The sequence below is a fragment of the Sporobolomyces koalae genome (genome assembly GCF_050403365.1).
Source record: "Sporobolomyces koalae JCM15063 DNA, S_koalae_JCM15063T_v1_ctg3, whole genome shotgun sequence".
Lineage (NCBI taxonomy): Eukaryota > Fungi > Basidiomycota > Microbotryomycetes > Sporidiobolales > Sporidiobolaceae > Sporobolomyces > Sporobolomyces koalae.
In genome coordinates, this window is record NW_027481768.1 from 523,161 (window position 1) to 539,143 (window position 15,983).

The following is a 15,983-nucleotide window of genomic DNA, read 5'->3' on the forward strand; positions in this document are numbered from 1 at the left end:
TAGGCCGCTTTGTCGAAGGGCTCCTTGAGCGCCTTCGCTGCTCGGCATCCTCCCACTGACTTTGATCCGCCAGTCAATCGTAGTAGCCCGCCGCGATGAGCCTCTCTGATCTCACCCGCTCCTACACAACCTTCCCGTCCCGCTCGCAGACGGCGACTCCGACCGTGCAATTATCGCCGATCGTTCCGTCCTCCACGGCGCGCGAAGGCGCTTCGAACGTCCCGGGTTACTCGATTGCAGCTGGTCACACGAATCCCGCCAGTCTTGGAACCGCCGCGGCGCTCGCGACGCCCGCCTCAACGAGTAGTGCGGGTCGAAGTGGGGGAGTCAATGAGGGACTCGCTCTCGGCCTCGGACTTGGTCTAGGCATCTCTGCAGTGCTCGTAGCAATCGTAAGTCCCCCATACTCTCTCGCAGAGCGCAAGTAGCAGCTGAACATTGCCCAATCTCCTCGGGATGCAACCCAGTTTGCCGTTTTTGTCCTCAGGACGAGAAAGTCCCAGAAGGCGGACTTTGAGCGACGCGCACAAGTCATCCGTGACACTGTCGAGACATCAAATGCCCGCACGACGTGAACGTTGTCTGGCGAGGCTTTGCGACCGATCCACGGCTCGCCCCCGCCGAGCTCAACTCGACAATCCCCTTCTCTCTCTCTGCTTTTCCACTTTGGTTCTTTCCTCTGCGGTGCTCGTCTACCCCTGAAAAGACCGCTATGTATATAGCTACTCGTTCACCTGACTACCTCTTGTCTCTTTTTGTCGGTCTATCTTCCTCACTTGTCGTATCGCTTGCTCTTTCTACCGTGTGTATCGCTAAGCTGTCCTCGTCTCCTGCGTCACGTCTAAATGGGTTGCCCGTTTAGCCTGTAATGCTCCTTTCCCGAAATTAACCAACTTCCCTGTTCCGTCTGAGCGAGTGGCTGGTCGCCTGCATTTTCTTCGAAATACCTGGATTCTCCTGCTTCCTCGAGCATGAAAGCCGTCGGAGACGACGTCCGCCGTACCGTGAGAGCCTCGTCAAATGTTCTACGTGAGCGATAGCGACTCCCGACGCATCCGGTGCTCGGACTGTTCGACATTTCGCCCAAAGCGGAAGGTGCACGATGAGCGATCTGCGTTCGCAGAACTTTTCGCTTGCCTCGTGCGTCTGGGTTCAAAGTTCCCTCGCAAACCACGTTCTCTTGGGAGGCCTGTTCTGTCGAAAATGTGAGGGACTGCATCAATCCAGAAAGGGCGCCTGATGCAATCAAAGCGATCGAGAATAATGACCATGGAAACTCGACGACGCATTCTCTCTCTCTCTTTCTCTCTCTCCACACCGGCAGCTCACTCATTCGTTCTCTTTTCGTCTTTCTCGATCTTCCCCTCAAGGCGCCGGTCGCTCCCTTCCGTTTCGACTTTTTTTCCCCCTGTTTCTCCGACGTCCGGTACGAAGTCTCGAAATGAAACTCTCCTTGGCCATCTTCTCGGCTCTGTCTCTCGTGGTGCCATCCCTAGCGGCGCCGCTCTCGGGTGGGCTATCGACTTTTGCGAAATCTCGTATCTTTCTGGATTCGGATAACTGACGCGGCGTCTCTTTGATCAGACAACGAACTGGACAAGCGTGCTTGGAACTGCAAGGGCAATTTCCAATGCAGAGGAAAGCGAATTCCGCCTAACAGCTCGGCTGTGTGTCAAAACAACATTTGCACTTATGGTAACGCACTTCCTCTACTTTCCCGAAGGCGGGTGCTCGGTGCTGATGATACGTGCTGGATCTTGTGTGGCTTGAACAGCGTGCAACTCTGGTTTCACGAGATCTGGCGTCTTCTGTGTCGCCCCCGCGGAACCAGTAACTTCAACCACGAGCGATGCGGCGAGTTCGAGCTCGACTGTCAGCACCGATTCCCCGGAACCCACTTGGTCTGCAGTCAGTTCAGCCACCTCGGATGACTCGACCCCTACGAGTACCTGGACTGCTTCGATCCCCGGTGCCACGATTATTCCAAACGCGCTCGCAGTGTCGCAAGTGACGAGTTTCCTCGGGATCAACACGGGCGCGATCGCTTCTTGGTACCATGCCAGTTCGACCCAAGATTCGACGAACGGACATTCGTGGTGTTACTACCCTTGTACGCTGGCTTTTCTTTTCTTTATCACCGAGATGGTCACTGCTCACACAAACTCACGTCGCTAGACAATGACGACACCCCTGGGTTCGCCATCTCGCTCAAAACGATGCTCGACAACTTTGATGGCGATGCGTTCGCGGCGAGGAAAGCGTATTGTGGCCTCGAAGCGATCGTCACGAACCCGGACGGGACCGAGATGACGCTGTACGTTGCTGACGCTTTCGACGACGCGTGGGTCTTGACTCCGACGTCGATTGACGTCATGTACAATGCCGTGAGTCTCGAATCACGTTGCTATCTTCTGACCTTTTCTAAAAAGGAAAATTGACCCGATTCTCCTTGTCGCGTTTTGAACCTAGTTCTCGACTTTGTTTGGACGAGTGACGACCAACAAGAACGATGTAGTCAAGAACGCTTCGTGGAGGTTCACCGGAAACAGGAACCAACGGTAGGGTTTTTCTTTCTTCATTTCTGTATTTTCCATCTTTCCCAACACGCTCAAGCTCATCCCCTTTTCTTCCCCTGGTCTCTAGATACGCATTCAACTCTGTTGGGAACTAGGGTTAGGTTTCGCTGCCCCTGGTTGGGCAAGCAAACCGTCATTTACTGTTAACTGTTGTACCTCTCTGTTTTCTTTCATGCAATCCGATGCTGGTCGTCAGGACGTTACTCGTCACAATGAAAGAATCGAGTAATTTGTCACAACAAGTAGGTAGAGAAAACTACACCAAAAGTACAAACAAAGAGAGAGAGGAAAGCACGGGCGGGACTAGACAAACAGGGTCCTGCCTTTCGGAGGAGCTTGTCTCTTCTTGTCCATTTCAACTCTCCACCTGCTCCAAACTTCGTCACCATCCATGTACGCGCCTTTCAACCATCGACCTCGTTCTCCATTTGAGTCTTGACCCGGTTGCGGTTCGACAAATTCGAACGCCGTTCTCGCATGCAAAACTCTTCGATTGTCGAAAATGACACATTCTCCCGGTTGCAACTGGTGATTGAACCTCCACCTGCCTTGAGGATCGTCACACAGGGTCGCAAACTGACCCAAAGCATCATGCAATTCGAGGAATCGATCCGTGTCATCACTCGTGACTGCGGTCGGTTTGCGACTCAACCGTTCGAGCGCAAAGTTGCCTTGGAACGGAGGCGAGTAGTTGACCGCTTTGAGTGTCTGGTTTGATCCTTCAACGAGTTCGAACGTCGGTCTCGCGAACCGAGTCCAATGCGGTCCGTTCTTGTACTCGAACTGGACCGGTTCGGTACACAGCGTCGAGAAACAGTGTGGGTTCGTTTTGAGGAGGTGGTCCGCAAGCGCGTACGCATCGACAAAGTACGATTCGCCGCCCGAGACTTGCGAATTGAGCAGAGAATGGAGGAATTGGTACCGAGGCGGGTGATCAAAGTGGCTGTAGCGCATGAGGAAAAAGGTGTGTGTATTTGCATGAGTTCGGGGCCAAGTCGAGACAAGGGAACTTGATCACTCACGTGAGGTCCATGTGTAATCCCAAGTCGAGGTTCGTGTACGCAATGTTTCTCGACCCTTCCTCGGCCTTGACGTCCCACAGATCGCCGTACCACGTCTTGCGTATGCTGCCGATCCTCTCGACGAGACGTTTGAGCTCGGTTGCGTGCCCCTCTTTCTCGCGAATTGGGACGTTCTCGACAAAGACGATGCCGTCACGGACCAAGCCGTCGAGGGATTCAAGCAGCGCAGCGGGCGAATTGATAAAGTCGTTGTAATCGGTTCGAACGAGGGTCTGTTGGAGCGAGTCACGATCCCACAGTCTCGATTCTGGGAGTTTGCCGACGACTTGGTCTTGAGCCTGTCCGCCCCGGAGCGCTGCAGTGAGGACGGTCAGAGGCACGACCGACAGCTTGACCGTTTTGGGGTCCATTCCGCGAGTCTTGAGCGGTGTGGACCATTCGGTCACGAGGCAGTCGCCATGTCCGGGCAGTTGGTGCACTCCGTAGCCAATCAGTTTGCCGTCCTTGGGGATGTCGGTTGTGCGAAACAGTTTCTGGTTCGAGCTCGGATGCACATGGTTCGGATGGATCGAGCTGTCGCGCAGCCAGAGGTTCGGAACCGCGAGCGAGACGGGGCCCGAAGCGGTCGCGGTCGGGTCGAGGAAGTGGAGCGTAGTCGAGCGGGCAGGGTCGTGCGGGGTGGTCGAGATTGATTCGAGCTGCAGCTTCCGTGATGCGGGCCGCGGAATGAACGGCTGGGGCTTGAGACGAGGCGAGCGAGTTGCCGGAGGAGGAGGAGGAGCGGCCGCGGTTGCGGTTGCACTCGCCGTCGGCAGCACCGCCGCAGCGCGGGTAGCCGTCGTGGACTGGAGACGCTTGAGCAGGGCGCGATTCGAACGCAGCATGATAGATGCGGGGTCGCGGAGGCGAGAGAGTAGGAACCTATTTCCGAAGAGAGCGCTTCGGCTATCGATCGGCTGTGGTTTCCAGAATTCAGGCTCCACCCTTTGCCGAGTTCTCACCCGATTCGACCCGCACCGCCCTCCCGACTTGGTGCGAGGAATGGCGACCTTTAGCAAGTCGACGTTCAACGCGTCCAAGTACGCCGCCTCGCGTCCGTACGCTCTTGTCCCCCTGTCTCGCTCAGCAGCTCGTCCAACGTTCGGGATGACCTCATGATCCGCCTCTCGACAGACACTACCCGACAGCGCTCTACTCTCATGTGCTGGCCTATGCCGCTGTCCCACGCTCGAGCTCACCGCGCACGCTCGTCGACATTGGCTGCGGTCCGGGCTTGTCGACGTTCTCGTTTGCCCCCCACTTTGACCGAGTCATCGGGGTCGACCCGTCGGCCAACATGATCGACGCGGCCAATTCGATCCTGCACGATCACAAGCGCGCGGGCAAAATCGGAGACACCGAATTCGTGTTTGCGCAGGGCCGCGGCGACAAACTTGACAAGGTCAAAGCGATCCAAGCCGAGAGTGTCGATTTGGTCGTCGCAGGCAAGTCCGAAAATCCCACCTGTCCACCTTGCCTACGTTGACGAGATTCGACTGATCGCTCGCTCCCTTGTTTGCCAAATTAGGTCAGGCAGCGCACTGGTTCGATCCCTTACCGACATACAAATCGCTTGCGAGAGTGCTCAAACCGGGAGGCTCGTTCTGCTTCTGGGTACAGCTCGGCTTGTTCATCTTGCGAGCGAGCTCAAATTTGCCGCTAACGAGAGCCCCTCTTCCCTTTGCGAGTTCTCAGGGCTATGGCGAGATCTTTTTCCCACGACGACCTGAACTCTCTGCGCTGATCCCTCCATACTCGGGAAAACTGCTCGGTGAGCTACTACGGTTCCCAGGGACATTGGTTGGATCATTGATTCTGCTCTTCGACACGATTTTGTCCGCTTGTCACACAGGTCCGTATTGGGAACAGCCTGGACGTTCGATCGTCGAAGCTCTCCTCGTGCCGTTCCCTTTACCGCTGGCGGACAACTTTGCCTCAAACTCGGAAGCTACCTCGATCTGTTCCGCTTACGATGCGAGCACCTTGCAACGCACGTTCCACCTCGACTCGACCGTTCCGACCAGTCCCGTTCTCGAACCAGCCGAACAGAGCGCTGGGGTGAAAAATTCTCGACACGACCTCTTGCTGACCAAACAGCTCACGTTGCAAGGGTTTGAAGGGTACTTGAGAACTTGGAGCAGCTTGCACAAGTACGACGAGGAACACCGAGGTGGAACCGATGTCGCCAAGGCTCTCATCGAGAGGATGAAGGAGGCAGGTTGGCAAGAGGGCGAAGAGGTCGAGGCGGCATGGCAGGTCGGCATGGTCATGGGCAAGAAAAGTACGAGCTGAAGAAGCGAGACCCTTTCCTTCCAATATCCAATATGAAATTCTACAGTCCGGAAAAAGACACTTGTACACACACCGACATTGAAATTATAATAGATTCAGATCACGGGGTCATCCCTCGTTCTTAGTAGCCCCCTCTGCCGTACCCTCCTCCTCCACCGTATCCGCCACCTCGGTGATCGTTGTAACCTCCTCGTCCCCGTCCTCCTCCACCTCGGTACCCTCCTCCATCTCCACCACGACCACCGCCTCTGTATCCTCCTCGATGATGCGTCATCGCTGGTGCGTTGGACCACCCACCATCCCCCATCCCCTGGTTGTACCCATCCGTACCTCCGGTCAAGTTGTCCTCGTAGTGATGACCTTGTGAATCGTACCCTCCCGATCCACCTCCTCCACTACTTCGAGAGTGTGGAGACCGTCCCATCGTACTCGCGGGGCCGGTAGGTGGAATCGTCGAGTATGCGTTGGGATCGATCGCAACTTGTTGCAATCGAGAAGGGTGAATAGGGGGACCACCCCCTTGATGCTTGTTGTGACTCGAAGCACGAGGACCGGTAGGGATTGACAATGGGAGTTCAGGTTGACTGTTGGCAGTGTTGAGCACCGCTTGAGATTGAGCTCCCGTCAATGCCGACAACGCTTGTGGGTTCGACAAGAGTGATTGCAACGAAGATGGGTCAACTCCAGACAGCAATGATTGAAATGCGGCGGGATCGAGCGGTGGTGGCCCTGGTGGTGCAGAGGAAGGAGGTACAGAACTGGTCGTACTCGGGACTGGCGGCTTTGAAGGAGGCAAAGCTGGAGTCGAAGAAGCAAGGTACGAAGCTCGGTTCGTAGGAAGTGCACCTTTCTGCTGCACCAGCACGAGCAAGAGTAGGTTCTGGTCCCGTTTGCCTCCTTCGGGAAGGACATGTTCGTCGAGCAACTCGACGTACTCTGGTAACGGGTGTTCTTTCGGGAGAGGAATGATGTAGATGTCTTTGACGAGCGCCGCTAGTTCTTTCGGAGGTTGCACAACTCCGATTCGATCTCGTTGGAGGTAGTGCTCATAAATGTGACTTTGCTTAGCGAGGCATCGTTCGGCGGTGGGTTTGTGTGGGAAATGAGCCGAGGGTCCAGTCGTGTCCGGCAACAGGGCGACGATCGTCAACTCCCGCGTGGGGGCGAATGAGCAATCGATGAGGTATTTCGAAGCTTGGTGAGACGAGATGCGGCCTGCCGTGGTCAAACCTCGAGGCAACAGTTTCTGCCAAGTTCGGGCATCGGTACCGAGTGGACGACCTCCGACTTGGACCCCGAACGCAGGGAAGCCACCCTCCTCTGTCACGAGGACGTCCCCAGCCCATACTGGTGGAAGTTCCGAGATGGCAGGCGGTTTCGAAGCCTCGATCTCGGTAGGCGGTCTAGGCGCTTTCTTCGGTGGCGAGTCGGCTTCGGATCGGAAGAGGCCATTCTCGAAATCATCGTCGTCGTCATGCTGACGTCTCGAAGTGAAGTCGAACATGTCAGACTCGAATGGCTTGTCGTCTTCGTTTTCGTTCGCATCTGCGCTTGGATCGTCTCCGGCTGCGTCTTGCGGCTCGAGAGACGGTGATGCTGCTTTCGCTTTGCCCCAGATTGCGCTCATGTCGATCGAAGTCGAGCTATTGCGTTGTCTTGGTTGTGGTGGAGGCGACATTGCACCCTCTTCTCCGTCTTTGCCAGGCGAACGAGATCCAGACTCTGGAGAGCCCTGGTGACCACTTGGTGAAGGTGCAGACTCGCTCGGCTGATCGTCCAGGAAAGAATTGATGTGAGACGAAGAGCCGGTGAGGGACGGTCGAGGTCGAGCACGCGAGAAAGACTCTGATTGTCCTTCGGCGTTGCTTTCGGAAGGATCGTGAGGCTGAGGCGAGTCGGCGTAGGCTTCAGGGAACGGCGAATCTGTCTGCGGGAACGATGCGGAACGCTCCCGCTCTTTCTGCTCGGCCGCTTTCTTGCGCTCAATCTCCTTGAGGGCAGCTTCTTCTTCGGCTATCAGCCGTGCTGAGTTGTTCTCCATCTCTTCCTCTCCCTTGTGAGTGCGCTTCGCTGTCGGCGCGACCAGCGCTTCTTTGACCGAGTTTTTCAGACTCGCCGCCCTGACGCTCTCGGCCATCGCTTTCAGCTCGGGCGTTTGAAGGTCCTCTGCCGAAATGTTGACAATGCCCGACGCGTCAAACTCGTCGTGCGCAATGCGGGAACGAAAGACTGCGTTCGTCTTGAGGTTGAATTGTAGAGATCGGAATTTCGAGGCGTACTTTGCTCGGGGCATTCGGGTTTGTCCCTTGTCGTCGAGTTCACAAAAGTCGGCGAACAATTCCTCTTCAACGGCTTCAGCGAACGCGGTCGCGCGGTGCGTGACGTCTTCAGCGTCGGAACTGGACGACGCAGAATAGATGGAAGAAAAGGTCGAGGTGAATTGCTTGACGACCGCCGCTCGTGTCTTTTCCGTCTGAGGGACCGCTGGCGCTGTTGAGGGATCAACGGGTCGAGCGGGCGTGGTGGAACTGCGCTGAACCTGCTTTTTCTGTCGAGGAGAACAGTACTTCATCAGCAACAAAGCAGTTGGAGGGCGAAGGTCCTTTGCTCAGACTCACCTTTCCTCGATTTTTCGGTTTGTCCTGGTCGTCCTCTTCCTCGTCGAAAGAGTCGCTGTCGTCAGCTGCGTCATCATTGCTGTTCTCGACTTTTCTCCGTCTCGCTGCCCTGTCTGCCCGAGTCGCAGCTTGTTTCCCTCTTCTCCTTTTTCTCGCCGACCCATCCTCGCCGTAATCTTCGTCGTCGTCTTCGCCCATCATGTCCTCGTCCTCCTCGATCCCTTCGTCCTGTTCCTCGTCTTCATCTTCGTTTTCGTCTACTTGATGATCGCGGTCCCGATTCCTACTGCGGGTTGTCGAGCTCGGTGGTGCTGGCAAGGATGCGTTGGCAAGCACTGTTGAGAAGAGGACAGGGAGAAGATAACGTTAGTCAGTTTTCCTGTTGATCCAAGCGCCGTGCCAGGTCAAAGCCGGATCCTTGCTGTCCCAACCTCCTAGCATGTGTGACCGTTCGCCCCTTTTCTATGCCTTCGTGCATTGCTTTCCACCGGCTTTCGGGTGCGGCCACAAATCGTTTCGTCGCATCCCTTGCATCTGTCGCGCAGCCTGCTTTGATCCTGTTTTGCCCTGACCCTTGCTCTCGGCCTTTTCTGCATTTGTACCAGACGGCCACAGTCCTCGCTTGGTCTGCGACCGTCACAATACACAATGGAAGGGCCGAGGCAGCGGGGCAGGATGCAGGTCGAAACGACGTGCCCAACAGACGTCAAAGGGGGAGTGCGACAAGGCGGTCTGTAAAAACCCAGACTGGCGAATCGTCCCCGAGGACATGAGACGAGGCAAAAGCGACTCTGATACGACGCGTTCTCGCTAGCAGCGAAAGGAGAGGTTCGATTCATTGCAAGCGAGTAGCGAAGTAGGAGAGAGGCGGGCGCGCGCGAGAGTCGCAGCAGCAGCAAGCCAACGCTGCCCAGCAAGTTGCGAAGCTCCTTGCGGGCCAAGTCCCCCCTTCCAATTTCGCCTCCGCCATGCACTCGGTTGAAAATCATGTAATTGAGGTGTCGAGGGGTCCTTGTCGCGAGTTGAGAGGCGTTCTCGAGAATGGGTCTCGAAGCTTTGCGATCGGAGGACGCGAGGATCAAAGAAAGGAAAGAAACGTTGCACTCACTGCGCGTAGAACCCACTCCCATCTGCTGACACATCTCGCAGGCGTAACCTTCGATCTGGCTTGCGAATTCTTCGGTGATCCCGATGCAGCCGAAATGAAACCTAGCGCGTAGTAATGGGCGGCGCCTCTATTTCGTCAGTGCCTTGTCGGGTAATAGCAGCGAATGGGCGAGACTGGACGTACCAGTTCATACAGTGTTCACACTGAATCATCGGTTCCTCACCGGTATCATATCCCAAGCAGACGCAATCTGCGGGGAAAGGCGGGCATGGGTCAGTCAGAACTCGTGGTCAACGCGAGACCATGGAGTCAGCGCACAGAGTGTCAAGTCTCCCTGTTGGTCCGCATCGGCGTCATGCTGTTCCTGTGATTCTCGATCGTCTGCATCGCTGTCGTGGTCGTCGCCGACTGCCGAAAGAGCCGATGCCCTCGCTTGGTCCTGCGCGACTGCAGTCTGTCCCTTTGCGTTGACAGCTCTACCGCGCCTCTTGACTGCGGCGGCATTCGACGTCGAGGCGGTTGCGTTCGAGGTCGAAGACGCCGATCGCCTTCGATCGGACGCGATCGCGTTCTCGAGTAGGCGGGATTGCGCGGCATCCAGTGCCCGTGCCGTCGGCTTGCGCACTCGACCAGTCATGAGCGGCAGGTACACAGGTGGTGCGTTGAGTCGGGGTCCGAGTGAATGTTTGCGGAAAAACGAACTTCGACTCGCAGCGCTCGCCGCTCGGCGCGCGCTTTCGCTCTAGTCATCATCGCGCGACACGCTCTATTCCCGAGATCAACAACAACATGGCGTTGCGTCGACCTCCAACTGCGATTGGTCTCAAAGCGTCAGACGTTTCGGACCTGCGTGAGTTTCTGCGGGAGCGTGACGAAGCTGCGAACGCACAATTGCCCGGATCGAAGTCAGACCGCGCAAAGGTCGACACTGCAGACGCACTCGTCGATCATGAACGCAAAGAGCGCGAAGAGCGAGAGCTGAAGAGCAGGAATGCGCGCGTCTTGGGTTGAGCGCGAGCAGCTGGTCGCAGTTGCGCGTATAAATCCTCGCCGACTTCTCTACGAGCACTCGAACAGTCAGGTGAGAGCGAGGCGACATTGATCTTTCGGCGCGACACGCCGAGCTGAATTATGGTTTCTGAAATGGACAGATTCAGTCATTCCAGCGAGCCGTCATTCGGCTGGCAGAGCTCACTACGGGGTCAGCAATTCCCGCGAACACCCCCTTTCATGTCCGGACGCGAACAGATGCAAGAAGCCGCACATGAAAAGGTAGCGGTCGGGGGCTTGCCGACGAAAAGGGAGAGAAGGGAGGGACAAGCGGAATCCGCCTAAGATTCGGGCAGATCATAAAAGTGAGGGTATCATAGTGCAAGACATTAGGATAGGAAAAAAAATACGCCAAAGAGACCCGAGGAAGGAGACACATGAACAACCACGAAAAAGAGAGGAGAGAACCCGGAACTGATGGAGAGAGCAAAAGGGATCGCGAGCAGAAGCATCACCAGATCTGACTGGCACGACCCTTGCGAATGTTCTTGCCCGCCAGCGAGGGTTGTCGCTTCTTCTTCTCGGGCTCGGCGACATTCTTCGAGTCCTCGGCCGCGTCCCCATCCTCGCTGCTCTCTTCGTCGTCGTCTTCTTCCTCGTCCTCGACCTGACTACCTCGGAAGTTGCTCACGCGACCCTTTTTCGTGACGTCCTGGGAAGCCTGCGACAACTGACTCGAGTTGAACGCGGCGGTCGAAGCACGCGTTGTGCGACGCTTTTGTGCCTGAGCCGCCAGTTGATCCAGGTTCGACAACGACGGGAGTCCCGACGCTCGGTTGCGAGCAGAGGGCGTGCGCCCAACCGGGGTCGAATTGCCGTTTAGGGCCGAGCGAGTTTGACGAGGGGTCGAAACGGTAGCAGGCACAGGCTCGGCTGAACGACCCCGACGGGCAGCGGCAGGAGCGGAGGGAGTCGGGGGCGCGAGGCTCGGCGTGGGCAGGGGAACAGCCGAGTTCTCTTGCGGAGTGCCGAGCGCAGAGGATTGCGGCTGGGGAGACCGAGAGCGAGCGATCGCACCACGCGTCAGCCGTGCGGGCGTCGGCAATGCGCTCGGGGTCGAGTCCGGTTCAGGCGAAGGCGAGACCGAATGCGTGTGAGACTCGATGATCTCTGGAGCGCGAACAACGTATTCGGATCGCTTCTTCGCCGAATCAGGAGCGTCTTGAGTCGAGGGAGGCAGAGGGGTCTCTTGCGTAGCAGCTTCGAGAGTTTCAAGATCGTTGTGCGCTATGGATGCGATCGAGAATCAGTACCGTCTGGGTCAAGTCCGAGCGTGATTGCAAGCTCACCTTCCTTCATTTCGACATCCTCGACAGGCAATTGTGTTTGCGATTGCGTTTGCGTTTCGGGTTCGAGGAAGAGAGGCACAGCTTCCTGAGTGGCTCCGGATTGTGCCTCCTGAGCGATCGAAGGCAACTCATCATTCGCCGTAGCCAACTCGGCATCATGAGGTTCGCTCGTTGATTGGCGGGAGAACCGACTGCTCGGGCTTGCATGTTGGGTTGGAGAAGGCAGGTTGCCGATCGTTGTCAAGTCGGGATAGAGACCTCCAGTGGATCCCTCTTGCGTCTGCGTTTGAGAAGGGAACGGGAGCGATTCCTCCAAGAGCTTCTCGTCTCGTTGCTCTTGCAGCGCAGACTTGTCCGCCGGATTCGTTCCATTCTCGAGAGCAGTCGTGATTGGAGGAGCGTTCTCATCGAGAGCCGAAGGACGAGGAGCAGGAGGCGGCGAACTCGCAAGAACGGGCTCCGCAACGGCCGGAGCGCCATTCACACTAGCCTCGACCGGAGTCTCGCCAGCTTCCACTCGCTCCTCTTCGTCCTCCGCCGAAGTGCCAAGCGACTTTCGCAGCTTGCGTTTCCGCTTCCTCTCCTCCTCCTCCTTCTCCTGCTCCTCCCAGAACGCTGCGTCCATGACTGGCTTGTCCTTTTGCAGCTGACTCTGAGTCTGATTCAAGAGCGCTTCGACATCGTCCTCTTGAGTCGAATCGTGGGAGGGAGATTTGGCAACAATGGGCGAATTGGCACCGAGCTGAGAGCGTTTGAGGGGACTTGCCGTGTAACCGTTCAGCGCACCTCCGGTGAAGGGGTTCGTGCGAGAAGGAGTCGTCGTCGTCGAGGAGGAAGGTCCGAACAGGTTAGAGTTCTTGCGCTTCTTGCCAAAGGCGGACTTGGCGATGTCCGAGATCGATTGGCGACCACCGGTGATGCCGCGAAGGTGGTTCGCTCGACCGTTGACGCCAACAGCGGGCGTATCGTCGTCGCTCGAGTCTTCCTCGTCGGAGGAGTCGTCCGACGAAGACGAGGAACCGGACGAGGAATCGTCATCGCCGTTCCTGCCCCCGATTGTCGGCAGCGCAGGTTCGGGCGACGACGATGGTAGTCGCGTCTCTTGTGCACGTGCAAGGGACTCAGGAGTGCCCGACGGAGTAGCGATGCCGTTGGCCAGAGATTTCACCGGCGTGTTGAGATTCTGCTCGGGATGCGGCTTCTGGGCTGAGGAGGGCGCTTCGAGCTCGACTTGCTCCGTGTCATTCGTCTCGGGCGACTCGGAACGCAGAATTTTGAGTCCTCGCTTTTGCGGGCTCACGAGGCTCATTTGCACTTCTTCGTCCGAGACTCCATCCGAGGAAGGCGCTGTGCTTTCGGCTTTCATGCGTGCGACATCAGGGTTCTCGTGGTGGTGCGAATCGGAGTGACCAGCTTGTTCCTGCGTCGTTTCAAACTGATTTTCTTCCTCTTCAGGCCGCGGAGTAGTTGGCTGAGCTACCTCAGGCGCAGGCTCATCAACTGCGACTGCTTCGGGCTCCGAAGCGGGAAGCGCCGCTTCGATAGCGCTGACGTCCTCTATCGCGGGTACTGTGTCTTGCTGTTGCGGCACTTGCTCAACCTGGCTGGCAACAACAGGCTCGGGCGCGGCAGCAGCCGCTTCCGGCTCATCGACCTGCATCTTGTCGTCGTCCTGTGCGGCCTGGGGCTGCTGGACCTCCTCTGCGATAGGGGCGGACTCAATCGCAGCTGCTGCAGGCTGCGAGCTTTCCCTCGAGACCGGATTCGGGGAAGCAGCGAGGCTAGCTCGCAGCGATGCCCTCTCGTCCTTGCCCATCCTGACGCGCTTCTTCTTGCGGATCGAAGCCGAAGACGACGAGGCACCTGAGGCGGTGGGAGATTGCGATGGCGCCGGCTGCGAAGGCGCCGGAGACGCAATCGACACTTGCGCCTGCGCTTTCTTGGGGGAAGGGGCTTTGCTCGGAGAAGCAGGAGTCGACGCGGGGATGTCGGAAACCGTGGGAGTGGACACTTTCGCATCATTTGCGGACGGTGCAGGGGAGGAAGGCGGAAGAGGGATTGAAGCTGGATCGACAGTGGGCGCAGACTTGGTCGTGTTGCTGACAGTTGCGACGTTTTCGATTTGCGATGGAGGTTGCGGAGTGGACTCGGCGGATCGTGCAGACTCTGCGGCCAATTGCGCTTTCAGCCTCCGCTCTTCCCTCTTTTTCTCCTTCTTCCTCTCCTTTCTCGCGTCTTTGCCGGAATCGCTCTGCTGAGTTTGGATAGGTTTCGCCGCATCATCTTCGTCTCCTGCTTCCGACGTATCCTGTGCGTCTTGCTCGCGTGGCCTTTTGCTAGATACTTCGAGCCCTTGCCTGATGCTGTCTCCGTATCCAGCGCTTGCTAGCGCATCGGTCAGGGCCTTGACGAGTTCTTTGTTCGCCTCGAGACTACTGTCCGGCGGGAACGAGTAGACCGTCGAGATCATGATAGGAACGGCGGACTGTGTGATGGGCACGGTCGTCAAAGCCTCGAGAGAAGTCGAACTTGCTTGGATCGGCGCGAGCTCCATACGGCCACTGGCTTGCGACGCAGCGGGCGCTTTGGGCTTGACCTGCGCTTTCGACTTGGGTTTGCCTTTCGCCTTTGAGGGGGATGAGGCAGGGGCCGATTTCGACTGGGATTGAGACCGAGAGATGCGTGTAGTGGCGGGGGTCGGGGCTGGAACGAGAGCTCGCGAAGCCGAGGGAACCGGTTCTGAAGTGACCACTTTGCGCTTTTTCGATTTCGGAGACGTCGCAGCTTTCGTTGCAGCGGCTTTCGCTGGCGAAGAAGCTGTGACTGGTGTCTTCTCGGACACGGAATCGGAACGTTTCCGCTTCTTGGATGCTCCGGCAGCAACGGAAGGAGCCGTCTCACCGTTTGAAGTCTAGAGAGTGGCACCTTAGCATAGTTTTCTGGCCCGGGTGAAGCAGGTAGTCAGTCTTACGGACGCTTGCGCCTTGTTTTGCGTCTTTGTCCCCTTCTTTGCAGTGCCCGTAGTCTTGGCGGCTGCCGGTTCTTCTTGATCGATCTGCATACTGGCCTCGGTCGCCTTGCCTTTGCCCTTGCTATCTCCTTGCTGTCCCTCCGCAGGTGCTGCTTCCGACTTCGTTGCAGCCTTGGACGAATCTTTGTCGGCTTTCTTTTGCTTCTTCTTCTCGAGCTTCTTGGCCTCTTTGCGCTCGAGCTTGAGTCGCTCTTTCTCTGCCTTGTCCGCCGAAGCGGATGCGGCGGAGTTGTCTACGTCGACTTTGGTAGAAGCTTGCGGAGGTGCTGATGAGCTTGATGTCGCGTTGGCGGGGGTCTGGGGTGCAGTCTGCGATAGACATCTTTTTTGAGTGGTCGTTCTAGACAGTGAGGCGAAAGACATGTTCTCACTTTGGTTGCAACAGACTTCTTCTTGCCCTTGTCAGCTTTTTGATCGACCTTGACAGTCGGAGTAGCTGGAACGGCGGGAGTGGTAGGTGTTTGCGCTGCGTTCTTGAGCTGAGCCTGTTTCTTGGCGAGCATCTGGGCAAACCATTCCTGATCGTCTGCCGGTACTCCACTCTGTTGTTTCAGTGCTTTCTTTTGCTGTTTCTTTCCGCGCCGGTTCGAGGTCGAGGTCGAAATAGCGTCCGGCGAGTCGTTCAAGCCCGGAGGCGAAGACGCGAGTTGATCAACCTCTTCGCTCTGGGAAGCAGGCATCTTGCTTTTCGGAGGCATGGTCACTTGGCAGAACGAGGGTAGTAGTGATAGCGGATATGTCAGGAAGCGTCGTCGAAAGTGTCGTTATCGGGACAGGGTTCGTAAGGTGGGAGAGCTGGAGGGCGTCAGTCGGGCGCTGAATGGGATGAACTGGTGTACAAGCGCGCAGCAGGTCAGTCACAACGACAACGGGAAGGATAATGTTTTTCGAAACAAATCGCGAGAGAAGCGCGTCCCTAGAGTGACGTCTCTGCAGGTAGAGCGGAAAGGCGAGGACT

The 15,983-nt window shown here is 57.0% G+C and overlaps 6 protein-coding genes across 6 annotated transcripts; 3 read left to right on the plus strand and 3 right to left on the minus strand.

The window, feature by feature from the left end:
* Positions 1-95: 95 nt before the first annotated feature.
* JCM15063_005112 (uncharacterized protein) lies at positions 96-575 on the plus strand (the record flags this gene model as incomplete). The annotated part of the gene is made up of 2 exons (XM_076676215.1): positions 96-392; positions 468-575. The coding sequence occupies 2 exons, from the start codon at positions 96-98 to the stop codon at positions 573-575; spliced, it is 405 nt and encodes a 134-aa protein (XP_076536753.1).
* Positions 576-971: 396 nt separating this feature from the next.
* JCM15063_005113 (uncharacterized protein) lies at positions 972-2,562 on the plus strand (the record flags this gene model as incomplete). The annotated part of the gene is made up of 5 exons (XM_076676216.1): positions 972-1,029; positions 1,585-1,695; positions 1,775-2,110; positions 2,176-2,384; positions 2,470-2,562. The coding sequence occupies 5 exons, from the start codon at positions 972-974 to the stop codon at positions 2,560-2,562; spliced, it is 807 nt and encodes a 268-aa protein (XP_076536754.1).
* A 317-nt stretch (positions 2,563-2,879) lies between these two features.
* JCM15063_005114 (uncharacterized protein) lies at positions 2,880-4,482 on the minus strand (the record flags this gene model as incomplete). The annotated part of the gene is made up of 2 exons (XM_076676217.1): positions 2,880-3,519; positions 3,599-4,482. 2 exons carry the CDS (start codon positions 4,480-4,482, stop codon positions 2,880-2,882), a joined length of 1,524 nt encoding a protein of 507 aa, XP_076536755.1.
* A 157-nt stretch (positions 4,483-4,639) lies between these two features.
* JCM15063_005115 (class I SAM-dependent methyltransferase) lies at positions 4,640-5,929 on the plus strand (the record flags this gene model as incomplete). The annotated part of the gene is made up of 5 exons (XM_076676218.1): positions 4,640-4,695; positions 4,772-5,082; positions 5,166-5,251; positions 5,333-5,408; positions 5,490-5,929. The coding sequence occupies 5 exons, from the start codon at positions 4,640-4,642 to the stop codon at positions 5,927-5,929; spliced, it is 969 nt and encodes a 322-aa protein (XP_076536756.1).
* Positions 5,930-6,050: 121 nt separating this feature from the next.
* Positions 6,051-10,292, minus strand: JCM15063_005116 (uncharacterized protein; the record flags this gene model as incomplete). The annotated part of the gene is made up of 5 exons (XM_076676219.1): positions 6,051-8,477; positions 8,548-8,882; positions 9,656-9,756; positions 9,839-9,905; positions 9,974-10,292. The coding sequence occupies 5 exons, from the start codon at positions 10,290-10,292 to the stop codon at positions 6,051-6,053; spliced, it is 3,249 nt and encodes a 1,082-aa protein (XP_076536757.1).
* Positions 10,293-11,156: 864 nt separating this feature from the next.
* On the minus strand, positions 11,157-15,723 carry JCM15063_005117 (uncharacterized protein; the record flags this gene model as incomplete). The annotated part of the gene is made up of 4 exons (XM_076676220.1): positions 11,157-11,932; positions 11,995-14,905; positions 14,966-15,334; positions 15,397-15,723. 4 exons carry the CDS (start codon positions 15,721-15,723, stop codon positions 11,157-11,159), a joined length of 4,383 nt encoding a protein of 1,460 aa, XP_076536758.1.
* Between the last annotated feature and the right edge of the window lie 260 nt (positions 15,724-15,983).